The 24,641-nt window shown below is 47.3% G+C and overlaps 1 protein-coding gene and 1 long non-coding RNA gene across 3 annotated transcripts in view; one reads left to right on the top strand and one right to left on the bottom strand.

Annotated features, from left to right (window-relative positions):
- Positions 1-349: 349 nt before the first annotated feature.
- On the top strand, positions 350-5,600 carry LOC140427306 (uncharacterized). Its single transcript, XR_011948456.1, has 3 exons — positions 350-699; positions 4,396-4,472; positions 5,511-5,600. It is a non-coding gene; the product is annotated as an uncharacterized lncRNA (long non-coding RNA).
- A 4,601-nt stretch (positions 5,601-10,201) lies between these two features.
- Positions 10,202-24,641, bottom strand: part of wls (Wnt ligand secretion mediator) — an 86,962-nt gene continuing 72,522 nt past the window's right edge. Inside the window, exons 11-12 of one of the 2 annotated variants that reach the window (XM_072511068.1) lie at positions 18,466-18,622; positions 10,202-12,280 (exon numbers count right to left, since the gene is read on the bottom strand). In XM_072511068.1, the coding sequence (XP_072367169.1) occupies positions 12,171-12,280; positions 18,466-18,622 (267 nt within the window). In that variant the 3' untranslated portion in view covers positions 10,202-12,170. Of the gene's footprint in view, positions 12,281-13,368; positions 13,706-18,465; positions 18,623-24,641 lie in introns of those variants that run through there. The other variant, XM_072511069.1, reaches the window with a different exon arrangement.

The raw sequence follows: 24,641 nt of genomic DNA, 5'->3' as shown, positions 1-24,641 counted from the left end.
TTTATACTCCCCATAGAACCGCACCCACCCATCCAGCTTCAACAGGTGCAGCCCAATTGGCATAGTGGAGAGGGCGAATAATGCCCAGGTGCACCAAAGGGTCCAATTCCCGGTATACCTTGGCGCAAAGTGTGTACGGCAGAGGGTGGGCGTGGAAATATCGGGGCTGTGCGTTTTCTTCCACATTGATCGTGGCCATTGCTCCTTTAATGGTCCCGAGGCCTTCGGTGAAAACTGAAGGGAACTTGGACAACACTCCAACCAGTCCACGAGGGTACATCTGGCACACACATTGCCAATCCAAATGTAGTTGACGCAGCCAATCACACCCCAATAGGCTTGGCCCGTTGCTGTGGACTACCACTAATGGGAGGTATGCGGACTGGTCTCTGAATGCCACGTGGGCAGTGCCCTCGATTTCTAAGGGCTCTCTGGTATATGTGGCCAATGGGGCCCCTGTGCCGTGAAGCTATAGTGGCTGAAGACCTGTCCGGATGGCGATAAACGTGCAAAGACTGATGACTGAAACTGCCGCTCCCCTGTCCAGTTCCGTCTCGGTGGGGTGTCCGTTTAGCAGCATCTTTCGGTAGTTGTCGGTCGACAGTCTTGGCGACGCCCAATGTTCAGGACCGCCAGGCCCTGGAGTTCCTGGAGCATGCGATCGTCGCTTTCCTGGGCGAGCGCTATGACTACAGCCAGGTAAGGGTCAGGGGGGTCTCCATTAGTAGCTTCCGCTGTGTCTCCCGGTCCCGTTGCGATTCAACCAGGGCAGCTGTGAACGTGCAGGGGGGAACAAATCCCTGTAAGCGCACCAAATATTCCCCAGTGGACCCCGCCGGCGTCTGTGAAGCGGTATGGAAATCGTACCATCGGACCATAAACGGGGGCTGTGGATTTAGGTGACGACCCACCCGGTGGATCAGCGTAGCGAATGCCAACCCGTCCGGCCTGTCAGGCTAAGTGAAGTTCCTGGTTAGTGCATAAGTCGGTCCGCCAACGGCGGGCAGTAAGGTGATGGTCTGTCGCTAGTCACTGGTGATGCTGTTTGTGCAGAAAGAAAGTTGAAGTCTTTCAACATATTGGGCCCAATGCTATGCGATTCAAGCTCTGACCGTGTAGCAGGAAGTAACAGTTTACTTCATGTCCTTTATTCCAAGGAATGACCTCCACCCATCCCCTATCTCCCCTCATACTCCCCATGCCAAAGCATGCTTCCCACCCATCCCCTATCTCCCCTCATACTCCCCATGCCAAAGCATGCTTCCCACCCATCCCCTATCTCCCCATATACTCCCCATGCCAATGCATGCTTCCCACCCATTCCCTATAGCTTATGTCCCCTATGCACATCAAAAGACTCGAGATTACTTTTTTTTAAATTTAGAGTACCCAATTATTTTTTTTCCAATTAAGCGGCAATTTAGCGTGGCCAATCCACCTACCCTGCACATCTTTTTGGGTTGTGGGGGTGAGACCCACAGACAGGGGGAAAATGTGCAAGCTCCACATGGACAGCGACTCGGGGCCGGAATCGAACCCGGGTCCTCGGCGCCATGAGGCAGCAGTGCTAACCACTGCACGTGCTGCCCTGGCTCGAGTTTAACTATGTATACCATGCTTGCCGGTTGGAGAGTGGCCCCCCGAGGTAGGTAAAAAATGGTCTGAGTTTGCAGCACTTGCCACTTACAGCAGCTCCACTTGATCCTCATCGCCAATGTTGTAGACCTAGGCAAAGACTCCACGAGAGGACAGGCTGACAGGGTACAACTCATTTTAGTCACAATAATCACTCCTCTCCACTCCCCACAGGGTTTCTTTCCACGAATTGCTTCCAGGGCGGGGTTTATATTCTGTGGGAACTCCTCCAATTGGGAGGAAGTTCCGCCCCTAGTCACCTGAGTAGCCGATACTCTGAGGTGCAGGAGAGGAATCGGATGCTATTCAAGTTCCATCTATGTAGGGGGTCAGAACAGTTTACTTCCTGTCCATTATTCCAAGGAATGACTTCCACCCATCCCCCGTCTCCCCTCATACTCTCCATGCCAAAGCATGCTTCCCACCCATCCCCAAAAGCTCATGTCCCCTATGCCAAGATATGCCCCCAAACAAGCCCTGTGCACCTCATTCTCCCATTGGAGTAGATATATGGTAACACCACCACCTGCAAGTTACCCTCCAAGCCACACACCATCCTGACGAGGGACCTTGGGCGGTATTCTCTGATGCTGAGGCTAAGTGTTGACGCCGTCATAAATGGCGTTGCATTTCAACATGGCCTCAGGAGCAGCAATTCTGACCCCTTCAGGGGGCCAGCACGGCACTGGAGCGACCCACGCCGCTCCAGCTGCCGGTCCCCGGCATCAGATGGGTGCCGCAGGTCTGCACATGCACAGTGGGACCCTCACCAATGCGCGCTTGTGCAGTGGGACCAGCGCCAATGCGCACATGTGCAGTGGCTCCCTTCCCCGTGCCGGCCCCGACGCAACATGGTGTAGGGCTACAAGGGCTGGCGCGGAACAGAAGAGGCCCCCAGCCCGAGAGGCCGGCCCGCCGATCGGTAGGCCCCGATCGCGGGCCAGGCCACAACGGAGGCCCCCCCTGGGGTCGGACCCCCTTCCCCCCCCCCACCAGGCTGCCCCCAGATGCATCCATGCCGAGGTCCCGCCGGGAAGAGGTGGTATGGACGGTGCCGGTGGGACTCGGCTTTTTTAGCGTGGCTCTGAGTTTTTTGGTTTCCTTTTCAGTTGAGAGCTGCATTCAAACAAAGAAGGTGTATTTTTGGTCTCTCTCTCTGCATGCTAAAGAATGTCTCCAGACCACTTGATAACTTCAAAGTAATACCTGTTTTCTGTAAGGAATACAAACCTACTGTTCTGTAGGAAAAAAGGGTGTTTAGCTTTTGGATGTTGTTAGGTAAGTTATTAAGGGTTACCTATAGAGTACTGTATTTGTGTTGGCAGTTGATAAGATGTTTATTGTGTGTTAATGAAATGTTAACTGGATTCATAGATTAAACATTTTTTGTTTGAAAATACTTAGGATCTCTGTTGCATAACACCTGGAAAGTGGGCCCTTGTGCTCCTCATAACCAAAATCTATTAAAAGCTGTAGGTCAGGTGAACTCCATGATATACATAGATGTTCTCTAAACCCTGACCCATAACACTACACCACCTGGTTTGCAACAGTTCAAGAACACATCTCACCTCCACTTTCTCAAGGGCAATTAGGGATTGGTAATAAATACTTGCCTTGCCAACAATGCCCACATCCTGTGAAAGAATAAATAAAATGGTTACTGAATTTCAGGGTTATGCAAAAGGAGGCAGGGAGTTGGAAGGGATTACATTCCTCAATAGGCCTCTGCTGAAATGTAGATAAATTAGATATCGGTCAACTGCTGTGATGCTTCCCTTGGTTGAAGCATGGGAGCATAGTGGTTAGCACAGTTGCTTCACAGCTCCAGGGTCCCAGGTTCAATTCCCGGCTTGGATCACTGTCTGTGGGGAGTCGGCACGTTCTCCCTGGCTTTCATCCATGTAGGGGGTCAGAACAGTTTACTTCATATCCATTATTCCAAGGAATGACTTCCACCCATCCCCTGTCTCCCCTCATACTCTCCATGCCAAAGCATGCTTCCCACCCATCCCCTATAGCTCATGTCCCCTATGCCAAGATATGCCCCCAAACAAGCCTGCGTCTGCGTGGCTTTCCTCCGGGTGCTCCGGTTTCCTCCCACAGTCCAAAGATGTGCGGGTTCGGTGGATTGGTCATGTTAAATTGCCCATTTTGTCCAAAAAGGTTAAGTGGGGGTTACTGGGTTACGGGGATAGGGTAGAGACGCGGGCTGGAGTAGGGTGCTCTTTGTAAGGGCCGGTGCAGAATGGCCTCCTTCTGCACTGTAAATGCTATGATCTATGAGTACTTTGTTGAGACTCAATTTCTGGTATTATATGTGCAAAATGACCACTGAGTGAGGTACTGGAAGGAATGTGGGTGCCAGTGGAATTGTACCAATGTTGGAGTCACCCAGGGGAAAATGAGAGTTGGAACAATGTATCCGCTTGCAAACTTGAAAGTGTTAAGTTTAGAAATCAGGTTAAATACTGATTCAATACTGTCTTTACAGCATGAGCAAAACAGATGGAGCAGTGGGAGTATTTGGAAAAAAAATAAAATAAATTTGGGTTCAGTGGAATATTTTTCAGCCTCCAAAAAGGTTGTCAAATATAATAGGCTATTTACTTTGCCAAAAACAAAGTCCCAGATTGCACAAGTTTGACACATAGCTCAGTGCTGACTGCTGGATTTCTGACAGGTTCTATATCACTCATGCAAAATGTTGTCTCTAAGCAGACTGATCCTACATTAACCTTATATTATTAATATCCCCAGTACTCCAGACATTGAATGAAAAAGGGAAAAACAAAGATTTCTTATAGTTGAGAGAAAATTAATATGCAGAGCAAATGGTAAGTTAACTGCCTTATTAATTTAGTTTTGACAATCGCTCTATGAATTATTTGATATTGCTTTAATTTAGAGTCAGTTTCTTTGTGTGACTGATTCCCAATTCTCCTCCAGCATTAAGGCAGGCTTTCATCTTTTTCCATAGTTAACTATTCCTGGAGCAGGTTGCCAGAGGCTTCTAACTTGAGGGGCACTGACCAGGAGTCTCTCCCACTCTTACCGTCTGCCATTAACGTGTTGGAAGAGTTTTGTAGGTTGATTCTCAACCTGTTTTGGCTCCATTATGAATGCACCATACTTGGCCTGCAAGTCCGGAGTGGGAATCAAACCTGGAGCGGGAATCAAAACTGGAGCTTCCAGCTCATAGACAGGGCACTACCCACTGCGCCACAAGACCCACTTTGTGATTGATAACATGGAACTAATTGTTGGTTTTACAAAACAAAATGTACACCAGCTTAGTGGTTCCGGTTAGTGATCTAACTCATTCCAGTTTAAAACCAACTAATGGTTTAAATGCAATAACATGGAAACAAAATTTATCATGTTTTAAAAAAAATAAATTTAGAGTACCCAATTATTTTTTTTTTCCAATTAAGGAGCAATTTAGTGTGGCCAATCCACCTAACCTGCACATCTTTGGGTTGTGGGGGTGAAACCCACACAGACACAGGGAAAATGTGCAAATGCAACACGGACAGTAACAGGGGACAGGAATTGAACCCGGGTCCTCAGTGCCGTAGTCCCAGTGCTAACCACTGCACCACATGCCGCACACAAAATTTACCATGTTAAGTGAACTTTTCAAAATGTTCATACCCAAGTTAATAACTCATAACTTTCAACCTTTAAAATAAATAATTGCCCCTGTATATTTCCATGAGGTCTAAGCATATTCAAAATTTGCCATTTATTTTGTCAACAATTACAATCAAGTTCACACGGATTTCACTGGTTGTCTAGTCTTCTAAGTCCTCCATTCTATCAAGCTTCACTTCTGTTTTCCTGTTTTCAATAGTAAAAATGCTACTTTTCCGCAGCGTAACAGATGTCATCTGTTGCTCAGAATTGGAAAAATTGAATCCCAAGATGACACAAATTTGGAGAAGATCATCTAAGGTGGGACTGAGGTAAACATTTAAAAAGGTAAAGCAGGAGGGTGGAATTGTTGGATAAGATGATAGGATTGAAGTCGAGCTCTGGTTTCAACAGGAAAGCAAGGATTCACATGGTCTGGTTCAGCCTAAATATATGGTCAGGGAAGAGATAGAATCAGTGATGAGGGAGCAACGGTTGAAAGCAATAGTCTTCCCGATTTTCATTTGGTGGAAATTTTGATTCACCGAAGACTTAATGTTGATCAGGTAGTGTAATAGCAGAGGCAGTTGTGGAGTTGAGGATTCGCAGAGAAGTGGAGCTAGGTGTGATCAGCAGAGGTTGAATCTGATCCGTTCCTTGAAGGTGATGTCATTAAGTTGAGCATGTTTGATGAGGAGAAGGGGGTCATGGCTGAATCCTTGAACATGGCTGTGTACAAAATATTATAGAAGCTGTTGTTGGAGATGCATTAGGATAGATAGAAGTGAAGGTGGCACACAGACAGTCCCATAGAATACAAGAACAAAGAGGTGATGAAGAAGGACGGTGTGCTTGACCATTACCAAATGGTGTTGAGAACGCCACTTTGGACTCAAGTATCCTGCTAGAAATCAACCCAGGAACTGGATTCCTGCTTACTTGTAGATAAATACATCCATGAACTCCTCTTACTTGAGGGAGAAAGAGTAAGGATGGATATAAAGTAGCAATTAAACTTAGGAAAAGAAAGTTTTGTTGTTCAAGTCCTCCCATGTATTCCTGAACTAGAAACAAATTTGGCTAAGGAGTGGAAGATATAGTGGGGTAATGCTAGACATTGTTGAGACAAAGTTTTCAGTGGAAGTTTAGCCCAATTGTATGCCAGATGTTTTCAAGTTTGTGACCCTTTGTCACTGGAGTGAAGCTGAGATTATGCCAGGAAACAGCAGGCACAGGATTAAATTAGTGGGAATAAAAATTATTGTGTAAAAGCAGTCTGAGCTGTTCCAGCACTATTTGTTCCTTGAAGAAGTGCCTCAGATAATGAAAGTGCTGATATGTCTCAGTTGAGTTTCAATGAGTCTAGTTTATTGTCTGTCCAAGGTTATATCTTATACCAGCAGTGCCCCACTCCTGGCACACCATAACTGCTGCCCACTCATCCACAGGGAAGGAAATTATATCCTCCCACCCAAACTCCTGTCCCACTGAGAATTTAAACAATAACAAGTTGAAATAGTTTTTTTCATTTAATGTTAATTTAGAGTACACAATTCTTTTCTTTTCCAATTAAGGGGCAATTTAATGTGGGCAATTCACCTACCCTGCACATCTTTGGGTTGTGGGGGTGAGACCCACACAAACACGGGGAGAATGTACAAACTCCACACGGACAATGACCCAGGTCAGGATCGAACCCAGGTCCTCGGCACCGTGTCGCCCTAACAAGTTGAAATAGTAAAGTTCAAAAATCTACATCCTGCTCAGCAGTTGCTGACTGATAACCCCAATAAAACATCATCTTAAAGCAGAAACATGTCATAAGCAAATAGTCAAACCAGCAAATCCCAGACCTCTACCTGTTTATCTGCCTGCCTGGAGCTATTGTGTGGCGCTTCCAGAACAACAGTCAGTATTTTTCCTCCTTTAGTATGGTGGGAGTGTTGGGCGCTTCACAGCAAAATGGCCGAGATTAGGCGAATCAAGCCTGGGAGTCACCACTCAATCACTCCAGAGTTTAATAATCAATGCTGCTGCTAATGCTCCTTTAACATTGCATTTACTTTACAGAGACACAGAATAAACGTCCCAATCAATGAATGAGGTGCACCAAAACCATCAGAATTGTAAATAAATGTATTCACCACTGTAACTACACCAGTAATAGCAGAGCCAAGGCAACAACATTAATGCTTATGCCGGCACCCAGTGCTAGCTGCCCTGCCTTTGGGCAACAACTGGCACCTTTAATAAAATATCCTAAGGCACTTCACAAAAGCACTGAGCAAAATTTGACACCAAACCAGTGACAAGATATCAAGGCAAGTGGCCAAAGCTTGATCAAAGAGGAAGATTTTAAGGAGCACCTTAAAAAGGGAAATAGAGGTGGAGAGATTGAGGAAGGTACTTCCAAAGTTTAGGGCCTTGGCAGTTGAAGACATTGCCACCAATAGTAGAGCAATTAAAGGAGATGCATGTAGTCAGAATGAGAAAAACACATGTTAATTGCATATTAACTAAAAGTTTAATTATTATTATGTAATTTACATTAACTAGGGATTCATTTTTGCAGCTTTTATATAAATATATATTTATACATGCTGTGCATAGACTGAAACTGTTGTTGGGTATGGAGGCACAGTTTGTAAGATGTATTTTTGTAACATGCATCTCAATAAATAAAAGCTTAGAAAGTGTGCAAAACTCTGTCCATTGGAGTTTGGCCAATCTCCCAGTGTGTGCATGGGTCTCACCCCACAACCCAAAGATGTGCAGGCTAGGTGGATTGGCTATGCTAAATTGCCCCTTAATGGAGGAAAAAAAGTGTGCAACGGTTCAGTTCCATTTCTATCCTTTCCCACCTGACTTTCTGAGGTAGAACGACAGCTATCTGAAGGTGAAGGGGTTACAGGAAATTACAAAGATAGGGAGGTGCGAGGTCCGAAAAGACGAGCGCACTTGGATTCAGCATCCAGCTTGCTTGGGCTAGAGGTGGGGTGGGAAGGTCTGGGGAGGAAAAGGAAATAATCACCACTTAGTGTTCCCCAATCAATTTTCCAGTGACTCCTGTTGGTAAATGCTCACGGATGACTGGCTAATGATGACACATACAACAATAATCTGTCAATGCCCAAGGGGTGATTTGTAAATTTACTCAACCAGCAGAAACAGTGGATTGTCGTTTAAAAAGTCACGTTGCAAGCTGCTCATTTGAAAAGGATAGTTATGTAAAGCTGTCAGGGTCCATCTTTAAGTATGCAGATCAGGATGCAATTATGTCATCAGGTACCAACTGGTCGGAGTAGAGAAATCCTTGTAGCTTTCCTATCTGGCTCAAGCAATGAGAACAGAATCCAGGACAAGAGCTCCAAACACACATTTCTTTAATTTTGAGGGGGGTTTGGTTCCCAACTTTTCCCCGCCCACCTGAATCCCATGCATTCATTTAAAATTGAATCTTTAAAAGCCTAGGACTAAATATGAAAAATGAAGCACTGGAGAATCACTTGTTGGTCAGCATTCCTGAAAATGTGCCTGCAAGAGTTGGTGAGATACCCATTTTGACTCCCTTGTCAATAAATAATCTATCTAATTGAGCCTTAAAAATATTCAGGCTCCAGAGTCATCTCAGCTCAGATTTAAATATGGGAAACCACGGCCGGGATTCTCTAAAATCCCTACAAAGTGTTGACGCCGGCGTAAACACCGGAGTGTTTCACGCTGGCGTCAACAGACCCCTTGGCCCAGCGATTCAGTGGCCCACAGGGGGCCAGCATGGCGCTGAAGTGCTGCACCCATCTCCGGCGCCGGTACCCGGCCCTGCACTGCTGGCGCAGGTCCGCGCATGTGCATGGCGGCCGTTTCTGTGCCGGCGCATGCGTGTGGCGGCCGTTTCCATGCCGGCACGTGCGCATGGTGGCAGTTTCCACGCCGGCATTGCGCAACATGGCGTAGCGACACAGCGGCCCGGCGCAGAAGAAGATAGGCCCCCCCTGGATCGCGCGCACCCGCCGATCAGTAGCCCCTGATCGCGGGCTTGGCTGTCATGGAGGCGCCCCCCCCCCCAACCAGCGGAACTCGGCTAGTTGATCGTGGTGAATCGCCTCGGGGGCCGTTTTCAACAGCCCCCGACCGGCACCACGTCGACTGGTGCCGATTCTGCGGTCATTGGAGAATCGCGTCCCAGCATCGGAGCGGCCGTGACGGGAATTTCTGGCGTCACCAGCGACTCTCCGACCTAGCGCGGGCTCGGAGAATCCCGGCCCACATATTTGTTAACTGTGCCCTCTCGCTGTAGGGCGCGTTTAACGGAAAAGTTTCTAAGTGTCATTTATGGCGAGTTTTGCTGGGAGTTTCCCACCTCTATCTAACGACACTTACTTCCCATTTCGTTGAATCGCGCCCCAAGTCCCATTGCGAGCGCATTTAACTGCATTTCCTGGTGCTTGCAGCACTGAGAAACACATGGCTATACAACACCACTCTAATTAAGGGGCTTCAGCGGGGAACGCGCAGCCGAGGCCATACATGGCCCTGTTTTCTACATCGAAGAGCTCTGCTTGCCGGACCTACTCAGTGTAGCAAAAGATCGGGTTGCCATTTTTAAATGGTGTCCCAATCTCGGAGGTCCCCAACGCTATGCCCCACCCAAAGCACTATGGGAGGGCCCCTGCCCCCCCGCCCACAATGGGCAGGATTTACATCGCAACGTCTTACGAGATTGCTTCAGATCCCCCCTTCCAAGACGCTCACCAGGTAGATGGATCCCCTAGTCGCTCCCACAAGGGGAAACATCCTTCCAGAATCCAAGTTGAATATCTACCACAATACTTTCAGGAGTCATGGTGTTCCGATTGTGGCAAGTGGAAGAGTAGAGACCAATATCCTAGTCGTTTAAAACACAGTCTGATCAATCACGGAGGCTGTACACAAATCACAGTAATACAAACTTTATTTAAAATTAGCATACAAGCAAACCTACTTCCAAGTTTAAAAAAAAACCTAACCACCTTTGACACCTGAAATATTAATTCTACATTGTTATATCATTAAATATCTACACCTCCAAAAGGAGTATAGTTCTTACCTCAAATGTTCGAGTCAAAGAAAGGACAAGCCATATCCCTTTTGTTTTAAATAAAAAGTGGCCATTGTAATAATTTTTTTCAACTTTTATCACGAGAAAGTGGGTTGTGCAGTACATCCCTATGGCAAGATATAGATGTTTACATTAAGTAACAGGTTTATGTTTTGAGTATTTGACTAATGCCTTCACTCATATTTGCTGATGTCAAGTCCTACTTCACATCTATTCATTGATTTTTTTTTGATCAACTAAATGAGAGACGCCTTCAAAACACTAGGCACAATTCTCCTGATCCCTTAGATGAATAACTATATGGTGTGGTTCTGAGCCATACAGACCAGTTTGATCTCGGTTTTATTTCCCCACAAGTCTATCTCAGCTATAGCAGCAGCTTCCATGTCACACACGAAGGGTGGCCTGGTCCAAGAAGGAGGAAAACTTAAAAGAAAAAAAATCAGCCATGATCACCGATGTGTCCCTGATCAGTATCCAGTGACTTTTGCGGGAAGGCAGATGTTTATCGATATGATCAGGTCCAGTTGTTATGTCTTTGTTCTATGCTAAATTGTCAACCAACACTCAGATCCAGAATAGTTACGCAAGTGAAATTCTGGAGATTGCTGACCCCGAGAGGTAATGGACATCTTCAGGAGAGAAAAAGAACAAGGCACCCTTTTTGATAAAAAGGATCATATCCCCAGCAAGTGCCTTGCTGAAGGGTCACTCGAGCTGCACCTCCAAATCCTTACAGCCTGTGCTCTTGACTGGAATGAAGACCCGGTATTCTCAAAATTAAAACAGGAAAGTAATTTCTGGACTGATCATTAAATGGTTTAACAGAGCCTTTTTACTTGCATTCCTTTAATTCCCCTCACCAGACAGCAGGAGAATTGCACAGAACGTCAAGAGAATTGCACAGAATGTCAACACTCTGATTACATCTCATAGCTGTGAATGGAAGTCAGGCACAACACCAGCACCAGTTGGCCTATAGGTGAAGAGTACCACATAGAGGTTCAGGCTGCAATATGAGCATTACTGGTTTACATAAAAGTCAGCAGTCTGTCTGTGTACAGCATGACCCATCATCTGCATATATTGTTGCCAAGAATCTAAAAACATTAAGCAACACATACAACCTCCTTTAGGTTTTGCTTCCTCTTTCAAAAAAAAAAAAAAAGAGTATATATAGAACCACTCAAAACAAATGTGTATGCAGATTTTTTTTTAAAAGTGTACTGACAGTAATGCTCATGTCCATCAGGAATTCCATCTGCACTAATGTCTTTCTTTACAATATTTGAGTCTAAATCCATTACCTCCATGTAATTTACTGGATATAAAGCACTTTGGGGCAGCGGACTTCACAAGGTGCCGTTAAATGCAAGTTCTTTCTTTTCCCTCTTGCGCATTCACTTACGACCAATCCCTTGAGCACTGGAGGTGGCTGTCTACAAAAAGTTGCAACGCTACAATACTTCATATACTTACAGAAAGTAATGTTCAGTGAGATATAAACTACGGTGATGGTAATTTGTTTTGACAAATAAATGTGCACTTGAATTCTTTCGAAAATGGAAATAATCCCATTTCACAAAAGGCAGTTCTGGAATCTTCCACAGGCATTACAAGTTGTGGTAAAATTATTGGAAGCAGGAGTCCCATCTCACCAGCAACAGAAATTCCAACAGGCACAAGTCCCCATCACATGTCAGTCCATATACAATTGAGCAGATTTATAGTTTTCCCAATTACACAGGGAAATTCTCATTTGACTTGTGCTGCTGGTATGGTTTCTCCCAATTCCTTTCCAACTTTACTCTTGTGCTTCCTTGCCAGCCAACCTGTAAATTTCAGTTGGTCCGTCAGCATGGGTGATTGTGGTGGTCAACTGCAGTTCCTCACCGCCGTTTATTCCAAGATCACCTAGGCAATGAACGAAACCAGAACATTATTAGGTCACCACAGAAAGATTTCTGGGCACGATTCTCTCAAACAATTTCTAAAGTTCATTTGTGACGGGTTTTCAGGGAGCACCTGCCGGCTCTGCTGGCGAGTTCCCCACTGCTATTCCATGACACTTAGTCACTTTTTTAGGCATTGGGGAGTTTCTCACCGAGAGGCCCCCCTATTCAGGCCCTCCCATGTCAACGTACAGGCACCATATCTTCCAGGACCACCACCCATCACCCCCCCCTTCTTTCATGGGCATGCCACCTCCCCTCAACCTCAAGTCTGGACCTTTGGCAGTGCCATCCTGGCACCTGGGCACTCTTGACTGCCACCCTGACAGTGCTCCAGTCAGCTTGGCTGTGCCACCCATGCACTTTGGCAGTGCCAAGGTGCCCACGTTCCAGGGAGAGGTCAGGTAGCCACCCTGCACTGACCCTGACCACCCAGAGGTCTCCAATGGCCAGGGTGACCCCCTGGATGCCGTTCCACCTGGTCCACATTTGTGTGGCCTGTTGCGGCCTCACAGGGGAGGCTGACGGATCCCGCGAAACCGGTGGATCCTGCGTAAGTTCACGGAGGTATGTTTTAAACTGGCTTCACACTCGCCGTTTGGTCACACCCCTTGTGGGCGTGTTTCTGACTTGGACGCCTTGCAGGTCTTGGGTGAATCACGCAAGGCGTGAAGGCTGCCGGGAAGCCCGCGAGAGGCCTCTCCGACATTCACCGGCTGCATCCCGCTCAAGCGAGAGCACAGTGGATCATGCCCTCTGTTTACCTCCTTTATTTTCACTTTTCCCGTGAGACAGTGTGATCTGTGCACAAATTTTCACTGCTGCCAGGTTGAGGTGAACTTTATGGTATCTCATACTGTAGAATTGTGGTGTTCATTTGACTCATAAGGAAGGGATGTGCCCTTAATAATATTCCAAAAATGTACTTGTGAGCACCTTCATTCAATATATTTGATAGCTAAATGGTGATGATGTTGAGAATCCCCAAGAGTTTGGACGAGGGGCAGGGCTGCAGTAAAATATATTGTTCGAAAATTGCAAACAAAGAAATGACAGCTGTATTGAAATGTTTAATGGATTAATGAGCAGATGTAATTATATGTTTTATGACGTGATCCTCATTTTTAAATCTTGGGTTTTGCGTGAGGTGCTGAGGGTTACCAGATGATGGTTGAAGTTTGTCGATGATTCTTGAATGCTAGTTTCTGTACCTCTTTGGTACTTGGGCATTGGTAGATTCCCGGTAATTACTTTTTTTTAAAAGCAGAAAGTCACAAAATTATCCTTGGGATGTGGGCATTTCTGGAAAGGCCAGCTTTTTATTGTCCATCCTTAGTTTTCTGATAGCTTCGTCAAGAAGATGGCGGCATGCATTCCTCTTTAACTGCTGTGGTATATAGCAATGAGATAAAATTAGTGGCATATTAGACCACTTCAGTGCCAGTGTCAGCAAATTTAGAGTGGGTCGGATTACTTCATTAAAAATGAACCAATTGGGTCTTTAATCAATTTTATGAAGACATTTGAGCAGGTTTCAAACATGGTAGTTTGCATCTGTGACAAATTTATACTTTCACATTTGACAGTCATATGCTAGATGCCTGACTAATATATTAGGAAGTATCTTCTTTATTCAAAAAGAATGATACATTCAATAATCATCCAACTGGAGCTGCCTAAGGCAAATACATATGGTACATTTAAAATGAGGACAGGTGTTAACTGGCCAGTGTTCCTAGCTGAGGACAGGTGTTAACTGGCCAATGTTCCTTGCTGAGGACGGGTGTTAACTGGCCAGTGTTCCTAGCTGAGGACAGGTGTTAACTGGCCAGTGTACCTAGCTGAGGATGGGTGTTAACTGGCCAGTGTTCCGAGCTGAGGACGGGTGTTAACTGGCCAGTGTTCCTAGCTGAGGACAGGTGTTAACTGGCCAGTGTTCCTAGCTGAGGACGGGTATTGACTGGCCAGTGTACCTAGCTGAGGATGGGTGTTAACTGGCCAGTGTTCCTAGCTGAGGACGGGTGTTAACTGGCCAGTGTTCCTAGCTGAGGACGGGTGTTAACTGGCCAGTGTTCCTAGCTGAGGACGGGTGTCAACTGGCCAGTGTTCCTAGCTGAGGACAGGTGTTAACTGGCCAGTGTTCCCAGCTGAGGACGGGTGTCAACTGGCCAGTGTTCCTAGAGGATGGGTGTTAACTGGCCAGTGTTCCTAGCTGAGGACGGGTGTTAACTGGCCAGTGTTCCTAGCTGAGGACAGGTGTTAACTGGTCAGTGTTCCTTGCTGAGGACGGGTGTTAACTGGCCAGTGTTCCTAGCTGAGGACGGGTGTTAACTGGCCAGTGTTCCTAGCTGAGGACGGGTGTTAACTGGCCAGTGTTCCTAGAGGACGGGTGTTGACTGGCCAGTGTTCCTAGAGGACGGGTGTTGACTGGCCAGTGTTCCTAGCTGAGGATGGGTGTTAACTGGCCAGTGTTCCTAGAGGACGGGTGTTGACTGGCCAGTGTTCCTAGCTGAGGACGGGTGTTGACTGGCCAGTTTTCCTAGCTGAGGATGGGCATTAACTGGCCAGTGTTCCTAGAGGACGGGTGTTGACTGGCCAGTGTTCCTAGCTGAGGACGGGTGTTAACTGGCCAGTGTTCCTAGCTGAGGACGGGTGTTAACTGGCCAGTGTTCCCAGAGGATGGGTGTTAACTGGCCAGTGTTCCTAGCTGAGGTCGGGTGTTAACTGGCCAGTGTTCCTAGCTGAGGATGGATGTTAACTGGCCAGTGTTCCTAGCTGAGGACGGGTGTTGACTGGCCAGTGTTCCTAGCTGAGGACGGGTGTTAACTGGCCAGTGTTCCTAGCTGAGGACGGGTGTTAACTAGCCAGTGTTCCTAGCTGAGGACGGGTGTTAACTGGCCAGTGTTCCTCGCTGAGGACGGGTGTTAACTGGCCAGTGTTCCTAGCTGAGGACGGGTGTTAACTGGCCAGTGTTCCTAGCTGAGGACGGGTGTTGACTGGCCAGTGTTTCTAGCTGAGGACGGGTGTTAACTGGCCAGTGTTCCTAGCTGAGGACGGGTGTTAACTGGCCAGTGTTCCTAGCTGAGGACGGGTGTTGACTGGCCAGTGTTCCTCGCTGAGGACGGGTGTTAACTGGTCAGTGTTCCTAGCTGAGGACGGGTGTTAACTGGCCAGTGTTCCTCGCTGAGGACGGGTGTTAACTGGCCAGTGTTCCTAGCTGAGGACGGGTGTTAACTGGCCAGTGTTCCTAGCTGAGGACGGGTGTTAACTGGCCAGTGTTCCCAGAGGATGGGTGTTAACTGGCCAGTGTTCCTAGCTGAGGACGGGTGTTGACTGGCCAGTGTTCCTAGCTGAGGACGGGTGTTAACTGGCCAGTGTTCCTAGCTGAGGACGGGTGTTAACTGGCCAGTGTTCCCAGAGGATGGGTGTTAACTGGCCAGTGTTCCTAGCTGAGGACGGGTGTTAACTGGTCAGTGTTCCTAGCTGAGGACGGGTGTTAACTGGCCAGTGTTCCTCGCTGAGGACGGATGTTGACTGGTCAGTGTTCCTAGCTGAGGATGGGTGTTAACTGGCCAGTGTTCCTCGCTGAGGACGGGTGTTGACTGGCCAGTGTTCCTAGCTGAGGATGGGTGTTAACTGGCCAGTGCTACTAGCTGTGGACGGGTGTTAACTGGCCAGTGGTCCTGGCTGAGGATGTGTGTTAACTGGCCAGTGTTCCTAGCTGAGGACAGGTGTTAACTGGCCAGTGTTCCTAGCTGAGGACGGGTGTTAACTGGCCAGTGTTCCTTGCTGAGAACAGGTGTTAACTGGCCTGTGTTCCTAGCTGAGGACGGGTGTTAACTGGCCTGTGTTCCTAGCTGAGGACGGGTGTTAACTGGCCAGTGTTCCTAGCTGAGGATGTGTGTTAACTGGCCAGTGTTCCCAGAGAATGGGTGTTAACTGGCCAGTGTTCCTAGCTGAGGACGGGTGTTAACTGGCCAGTGTTCCTAGCTGAGGACGGGTGTTAACTGGTCAGTGTTCCTAGCTGAGGATGGGTGTTAACTGGCCAGTGTTCCTAGCTGAGGACAGGTGTTAACTGGCCAGTGTTCCTAGCTGAGGATGGGTGTTAACTGGCCAGTGTTCCTTGCTGAGAACAGGTGTTAACTGGCCAGTGTTCCTAGCTGAGGACGGGAGTTGACTGGCCAGTGTTCCTAGCTGAGGATGTGTGTTAACTGGCCAGTGTTCCCAGAGGACGGGTGTTAACTGGCCAGTGTTCCTAGCTGAGGACGGGTGTTAACTGGCCAGTGTTCCTAGCTGAGGACAGGTGTTAACTGGCCAGTGTTCCTAGCTGAGGACGGGTGTTAACTGGCCAGTGTTCCTAGCTGAGGACGGGAGTTGACTGGCCAGTGTTCCTAGCTGAGGATGTGTGTTAACTGGCCAGTGTTCCCAGAGGACGGGTGTTAACTGGCCAGTGTTCCTAGCTGAGGACGGGTGTTAACTGGCCAGTGTTCCTGGCTGAGGATGTGGGTTAACTGGCCAGTGTTCCCAGAGGATGGGTGTTAACTGGCCAGTGTTCCTAGCTGAGGACAGGTGTTAACTGGCCAGTGTTCCTAGCTGAGGATGGGTGTTAACTGGCCAGTGTTCCTAGCTGAGGACAGGTGTTAACTGGCCAGTGTTCCTAGCTGAGGACGGGTGTTAACTGGCCAGTGTTCCTTGCTGAGAACAGGTGTTAACTGGCCAGTGTTCCTAGCTGAGGACGGGTGTTGACTGGCCAGTGTTCCTAGCTGAGGATGTGTGTTAACTGGCCAGTGTTCCCAGAGGATGGGTGTTAACTGGCCAGTGTTCCTAGCTGAGGACGGGTGTTAACTGGCCAGTGTTCCTAGCTGAGGACGGGTGTTAACTGGTCAGTGTTCCTAGCTGAGGATGGGTGTTAACTGGCCAGTGTTCCTAGCTGAGGACAGGTGTTAACTGGCCAGTGTTCCTAGCTGAGGATGGGTGTTAACTGGCCAGTGTTCCTTGCTGAGAACAGGTGTTAACTGGCCAGTGTTCCTAGCTGAGGACGGGAGTTGACTGGCCAGTGTTCCTAGCTGAGGATGTGTGTTAACTGGCCAGTGTTCCCAGAGGACGGGTGTTAACTGGCCAGTGTTCCTAGCTGAGGACGGGTGTTAACTGGTCAGTGTTCCTAGCTGAGGACAGTGTTAACTGGCCAGTGTTCCTAGCTGAGGATGGGTGTTAACTGGCCAGTGTTCCTAGCTGAGGACGGGTGTTAACTGGCCAGTGTTCCTAGCTGAGGATGGGTGTTAACTGGCCAGTGTTCCTAGCTGAGGACAGTGTTAACTGGCCAGTGTTCCTAGCTGAGGACGGGTGTTAACTGGTCAGTGTTCCTAGCTGAGGACAGTGTTAACTGGCCAGTGTTCCTAGCTGAGGATGGGTGTTAACTGGCCAGTGTTCCTAGCTGAGGACAGGTGTTAACTGGCCAGTGTTCCTAGCTGAGGATGGGTGTTAACTGGCCAGTGTTCCTTGCTGAGAACAGGTGTTAACTGGCCAGTGTTCCTAGCTGAGGACGGGAGTTGACTGGCCAGTGTTCCTAGCTGAGGATGTGTGTTAACTGGCCAGTGTTCCCAGAGGACGGGTGTTAACTGGCCAGTGTTCCTAGCTGAGGACGGGTGTTGACTGGTCAGTGTTCCTAGCTGAGGACGGGTGCTAACTGGCCAGTGTTCCTAGCTGAGAACAGGTGTTAACTGGCCAGTGTTCCTAGCTGAGGACGGGTGTTAACTGGTCAGTGTTCCTAGCTGAGGACGGGTGCTAACTGGCCAGTGTTCCTAGCTGAGGACGGGTGTTAACTGGCCAGTGTTCCTAGCTGAGGATGGGTGTTAACTGGCCAGTGTTCCTTACAGGTCTAATATTTCTTTTGATCCGTTGAATTAAAACAAAAGTGCTGTGATGCAAGGCAATCCCTAAAATCTTTGCTTTAACTGGGCACAGAAAGGTGATATTTTCCTGTCAAGCCTGTACGAGATCATAATAAACATACAAGCCAGCCATTTGGGAAGCATACGGTTGCAAAAACAAAAGGACAAACTAAAGATTCCCTTTCAGCAATGATGCTGGAGAGAAACAAAGCTCTCAGACATTCGGCTATTGATTTAGTAGAAAGGGATTACCCACCGTTTGACTGATCAGCTTCACTGTAACACTTGTGGGATGGAGCATACAGAAACATGATAGCGAAGACGTAAAGGTTCCACATGCCGTAGATGCCAGTGAAGAATGCACTGTTCACCTGCACAATGTATTCTCCCCACTTCCATGGTCCCTCATTTACCTGAGCGGAAACATTGGAATTTGATATGATATTTGTAAGAGCTTGAAAAAAATGGGCATAAATGCTAGAAATGTTAAAACCAGAATTGAACGGTCAAATGCATCTGAAACCTCTTTCTTTCTGTCCAGATGTTGTATTTCCAGCATTTTAGATTTTATTTCAGATTTTTAAAAACTAATAAAATCACACAGTAGTTACCCATTTTTCCTGACGGTACATATTTGTACTAGAATAGTATTGCTGTAAATCACGGGAACATATTGGAGAAGTTAGATAAGCTAAAAGGAGGATGAAAGCATCAGGACTAAGTTGGGCTGAAGTCTCCTCCTTCCCAGTTTTAATTTCCATGCAATGTGATGCTTTTGCTGTTGTTCATGCACTGGTAACAGGAGCAGAAATACAGACTTGTGCGACGCAAAGTCATGTAGATTTGAAAATCAGTTAGATGTCTCCAGGGTTGAAGTTAAGCATTACAAAGAATAATTTAACTCCTACCTGGAGATATCTAACGGCTTCTCAAATCTACATGACCTTGTGTATCAACACCTTTGTCACGTAGCCCTTAGACAGCAACCAATGCAGGAGAGAAACTCACAGAATGGCGGAGACACATGCAGCTAGTTGTTTTCACCCACCCAATTAAAAAACTTTCCCCTGACGTATAGAATAATTCAGGAGCTAAAAAGAACATTAGCATTATGCACTCTTTATATGACCGTACAGTTGTCTAAAGCAATTCTAACTTGATGACAGTTCTTAAATAAGTATGTAATACAGAAGAAATAGCAGCAGGAATAGGTCCATTGCACTTTGTCCGCTTTTTGATAAAAATCATGGCTTACCTTGAACATTAGCTTCCCACCCCTGATATTGTATCAAGGAATTCCCAGTTCTTGATATTGTTAATGCCCAGAAATCTCTCATTAACTGAGCATCCACAATCTTCTGGGGTAGAGAATTCCAAACATTCACTATCCATTGAGTGAAGAGGCTTCTTCTCTGCAATCCGAAAATTGTCAACACCTTATCCTGACACAATGACCCCCAATTTTAGACTCTACAGCCAGACAATCTCTCAGCATCTAGCCAGTCAAGTATCCTAAATGTTTCAATGAGATCACTTCTCATTCTCCTAAAATTCTACTCTCCTCTTTCTCAATCTCCCCTCTTTGGACAGCCATCTCATTCCAGGAATCAAATTAATGAACCTTTGTTGCACCTTTTGAAAGGCAAGTATATTCTGAGACGACCAAAGTGTACATAGTACTCCAGGTGCTGGTCCCACCAATACTTCTTATACTCAAACACCTTTATAATAAAAAGTCTAATATACCAGTTACCTTCTCAATTGCCTGATGTGCCTGCATGTTAACTTTGTGATTCTACACAAGGGCCCTCAACTCCCAATTCCTGCTGAGTACCAACATTTGCTAACCTGGTTAAAATATTTTGCTTTCTAATCATTCTCTAAAGTGAATAATTTCACGTGTCACCAAATATTGTTGCCAATCACCTAACCAGCATATGTCCTTTCACAGCCTCTTTGTATCCTCCCAACAGCTCCTACTTAGCTTTATCTAGCCAGCCAACGTAGATTTAAAGTCGCCATAGTCCAAGATGACCATAGACTGCTTTCCACTGGAGGGGGAGAGCTGACTGGTGGTGATTTAACCAAAGGATCACCACACCTCAGGTGAGGGACAAGTTGAGAAGGCAGGGCCTTCATGAATAACCTCAACCAGTACGGGAACTAAACCCGCGATGTTGGCCTCGTTCTGCATCACAAACCAGCTGTCCAGTCAACTGAACTAAACCGACCATCAACTTCGATGCAGAACCAACGGAGCTGGTGTTTTTCTGAGCTGTCTAAAACGGAGCACAAATAGTTCTTGCTCTTGACATTTTTCTGGAATTAGTCTGGTGACAAAGACCATGTCAGGAGTTCTTCAGCCACACTACCTCTGGGAAAATTTCCGCAGCCACAGGATATAGGCGAGTGTCAATTTTCACTGCCATGGAAGAGAGGGAATACCTTGATAGTTATACAATCGTCATGGCTGGTTTAGCGCAGTAGGCTAAACAGCTGGCTTGTAATGCAGAACAAGGCCAGCAGCGCAGATTAAATTCCCGTACTGGCCTCCCCGAACAGGCACCGGAATATGGCGACTAGGGGCTTTTCAGAGTCTGGGGCTGGTTTGGCACAGTGGGCTAAACAGCTGGCTTGCAATGCAGAACAATGTCAGCAGCGCGAGTTCAATTCCCGTACCGGCCTCCCCAAACAGGCGCCGAAATGTGGCGACTAGGGGCTTTTCACAGTAACTTCATTGAAGCCTACTTGTGACAATAAGCGATTATTATTTTTTTATTCCTGAAGCCGAGGGAAAAGTAGATTCCCTATTCCTCTCAATCCCACAGGATAGCTACACGTAAGCAAAACGTCCACCAGCTCTGAAGACCTTTGCATATCATCAGGGGTGCAGGCATTGTTGTTTTCCATCCATTCGATTGCTTGTTGCAGCTCCCCCATGGATTCTACCACAGGTCACTGGAGGATAGCCTGGAGAATATAGATTGCAGTTGTGGATTCACTAAAAATCGTCCAGCGGTGATGAATGGCATCGTCATCTTTAAGTAACGAAACACCATCCTGCAAATGAAGGAGATGTTGTCCATTTGACATTGGTCTATCTTTGACCCGTTGCTTCACAAAAACTTTGTCCATCATGATCAGCATATTATTGGATACTGTCGCTCGCTTCCTACTAGATGTCCTTTCCCTCTGGAATTGTCTGTGTACATCAGCTTTGAGCTGTTGGAATGTGGTTTTCTTAACTTGCAATCTTTCGTTGTTCTGTGAGGCAATGAAGGCTGCTCATTTTTGTTCCGGGGGTTCACAGATTTCAGCATTGTTTTCATCAAAACAGTCCTGATGATGATGTTCCATCCCAATGGTCTGGGCACATGACTTTAGTATAGATGATTTGATTTGATGCCGTTGTTCTGGAATGGATTTGGATGGGTTTTCAGGAGCTGTATTTGGGAGCCTCTCTTCACTTCAGCCAGAATGTCTCAGGACTGAGGCATCCCAAACAGTAACATTTTCCAGGAGGAAAGTGTAATAGAAGCCCAAGATTAGCTATGATCATACGGAATTGCAGAGCAAGCATGATGGGCCTTATGGTCTACTTCAAATTCATGTCAACGCTTTGTTGTAGGATGTCACAATGTGGTTGTGGGTTTGTCCTTCTGGCAGGTGTTTGTTATAATCAGGCTATGCGGAGTTCCTGCCAACAGCGGATGCCATTTGTATTGGCTTTTCCCCACTTTGTTTTTGTTCCACTCCAAACAACATCGGAGTCATTTCCTATTCTGGCTTTAAAGATCCCTAGAAGATTGATGGGGAGTCAAGGGTCGGGGGATAAACACTGATGATTGTGACATATTGATCGGGGCTGAGCTGTTGGTGAAGTGGCAGGAGCCTTTCATTTATACAATTGGAGAGTTCTAGCGGTGCAAAGATCCGATTCCAAGGGGCGGCACGGTGGCGCAGTGTTTAGCACTGCTGCCTCACAGTGCTGAGGACACGGGTCTGCGCGGAGTTTGCACATTCTCCCAGTGTCTGCGTGGGTCTCACCCCCACAACCCAAAGATGTGCAGGGTATTCTAAATTCATGGGGAAAAAAATCCTATTCCAAGTGGCAAAATCAACTCCACAGACACAAGGATCACTTATCAACCATTTTTTCCCAGTAGAAGTTGTATCCGCTTGCTTGTTCCTTCAGCTGCCCTCCCCACTGAGAGAAGTAATGTAATTTCCGAGTTTTCGAATCACACGGTGATACGATTGAAGTTCTTCTTTCTGGACTTGAGATTATCCACAAGTATTCAAAGTTTGAACCTTTAGAATTTCCTTTTTAAAAAAAATTTAGAGTACCCAATTCATTTTTTCCAATTAAGGGACAATTTAGCATGGCCAATCCACCTACCCTGCACATCTTTGGGTTGTGGGGGCGAAACCCACGCAATCCATGAGAGAATGTACAAACTCTACACGGACAGTGACCCAGAGCCGGGATCGAACCTGGGACCTCGGCGCCGTGAGGCAGCAGAGCTAACCACTGCGCCACCGTGCTGCCCTGAATTTCCTTTTTTTTTAAAACCACAAAAGGTGTGATTCCCTTTCGATGGGTAAGTGGGACAGCTTATTTTTGGAACAACTTGTTTTCCACCCTCACCTCATTTTAATTGGTCAGCAGTGCCAAGAGCACATTAGTGGCCGCTGCCAGGAAAGCAAGAGGAGGATGAAGACAGCCCATGGATCCCAGAGACAGGCAAGTCTGGGGGTGGGGAGTTTAAGGCTATGGACGGCTGGAAAGACAGCGGGGGCTCTATCTTAGAGGGGGTCATTCTCAATTTGCAATGGGCAGTTCCGAACAAAAACCCCAAACGCCCTGTCCCTCACAAAAAGAGTATGGTGCGATTCTTTGGACGCATTGTGCTCGAGCGAGAGCACAACGCGGCCGGACAATCCTGGGAGAGACCTCTTGCGGACCTCCCAGCAGCCTCCGTGCTCACAAGATTCACCCAAGTCCCACGAGGTGTCAGAGTCGGACCTCTGCCCAAAAGGGACGGGACCAAATGGTGGTCCCGGAAGAGTAGGTCGTAAACCTACTTGAGACCTACTCGCTCAGGATACACCGGTCTCTCTTGATTCTTTGGTCTCCCCAGGGAGGCTGCAACCAGACGCCGATCAGTGCTGGTCCACAAGGGGGTCTCCTGGGCAATCGGAGACCCCTGGTTGGTCAGGGTCAGTGCAAGGTGGCCCCCTGGATCACTGGCACTGTGGCACTGCCCAGCTGGCACCTTGGCACTGTTTAGGTGGCTGGAGCACTGCCTGGATGCCAGGGTACCACTACCAAGGGTCAGGATCCAAGGGGGGGCCATGACCATGAAAGGAGGGTAGAGTTGAAGGGTGGGGTGTGCAGGGCAGGTGAGTAGGGGCCTCCAGGAGGTTGAGGCGTTGTGACAGGTAGGGTCCAGGTACCCCATCGCAGGGTGTCCTCACTTGGGGGATGTGGGGTACTGCCCATACGTGCAGTTGACATTGGCCATGGGTGGGGGAAGAGATTGGGCATGCTTTCAAAATGGCGGCTCCATCTTGGGGGTTCAGCTCCCCAGTTCTAAATAAAGTTATAAGTGTGGGCTAAACCGGTGAGAAACTCCCCAGGGTCAAAAAATTGACTAAGGGTGGGATTCTCCTGCTGTGCCTGGCCAGCAACCGAAGAATCCTGCCCAAGTTCAATGGACTTTTTCATTGTACGTGCCTCGCCTGTGCCGACCTTGCGGCGGGTGGGGCGGAAGAATCCAGCCCCCAATAGTGTCATTGAAAACTCCCTGAAAAACATGCCACAAAACGCGTTTTGTGCCCTATATTGAATTTATTAAAAAAAAGTGTTGCCCAATTGCCCATGCCAAATGTTTTATGGTGTGGAAGTGTATTATTATGGTGAATTAGGTTGGTAATATGCCTAATTGAATGTTTATTACCTATTTAAACAAGGCAGACAAGCCGATTTTGGAGCTTGGGGTCAAACATAAGTGAATGCAAAGTGCAGCTGAGTAGTCAGTGACTGTCAGTTCACCTTAATGGGCCACTTGATAAACAGAAAGCTTAGTGTGGAACCAAGACACACAAACTATGGGTTGAAATTCAATCTTTGGTCTGTACCAGTCTCTTTGTGCAATAAGAAGCTGCAACTTGCCAGGTTGCAATTTACTAAACAAAAAATAGTAATTGGTTATGGTTTTATTTAGATGGTACCTAATTTCTTTTAGAACTGGAGAATTAAGGGCGCGATTCACCGATCGCGGGACTAAGTGGCCGCGCCGTCGTGAACGCCGTCGCGTTTCACAATGGCGCAAAACTGGCGCAGGCAGTAGGGATTCTGGCCCCCACAGGGTTCACGCCACTCCAGCCTTACGTCCTGGCGTGGACTGGGGGCGGCGCCAACCCGCACAT

This window comes from Scyliorhinus torazame, chromosome 7, assembly GCF_047496885.1.
Source record: "Scyliorhinus torazame isolate Kashiwa2021f chromosome 7, sScyTor2.1, whole genome shotgun sequence".
NCBI classification, from domain to species: Eukaryota; Metazoa; Chordata; class Chondrichthyes; order Carcharhiniformes; family Scyliorhinidae; genus Scyliorhinus; species Scyliorhinus torazame.
Note: the sequence above shows the minus strand (reverse complement) of the source record. Positions and strands in the feature narration are given on the sequence as shown.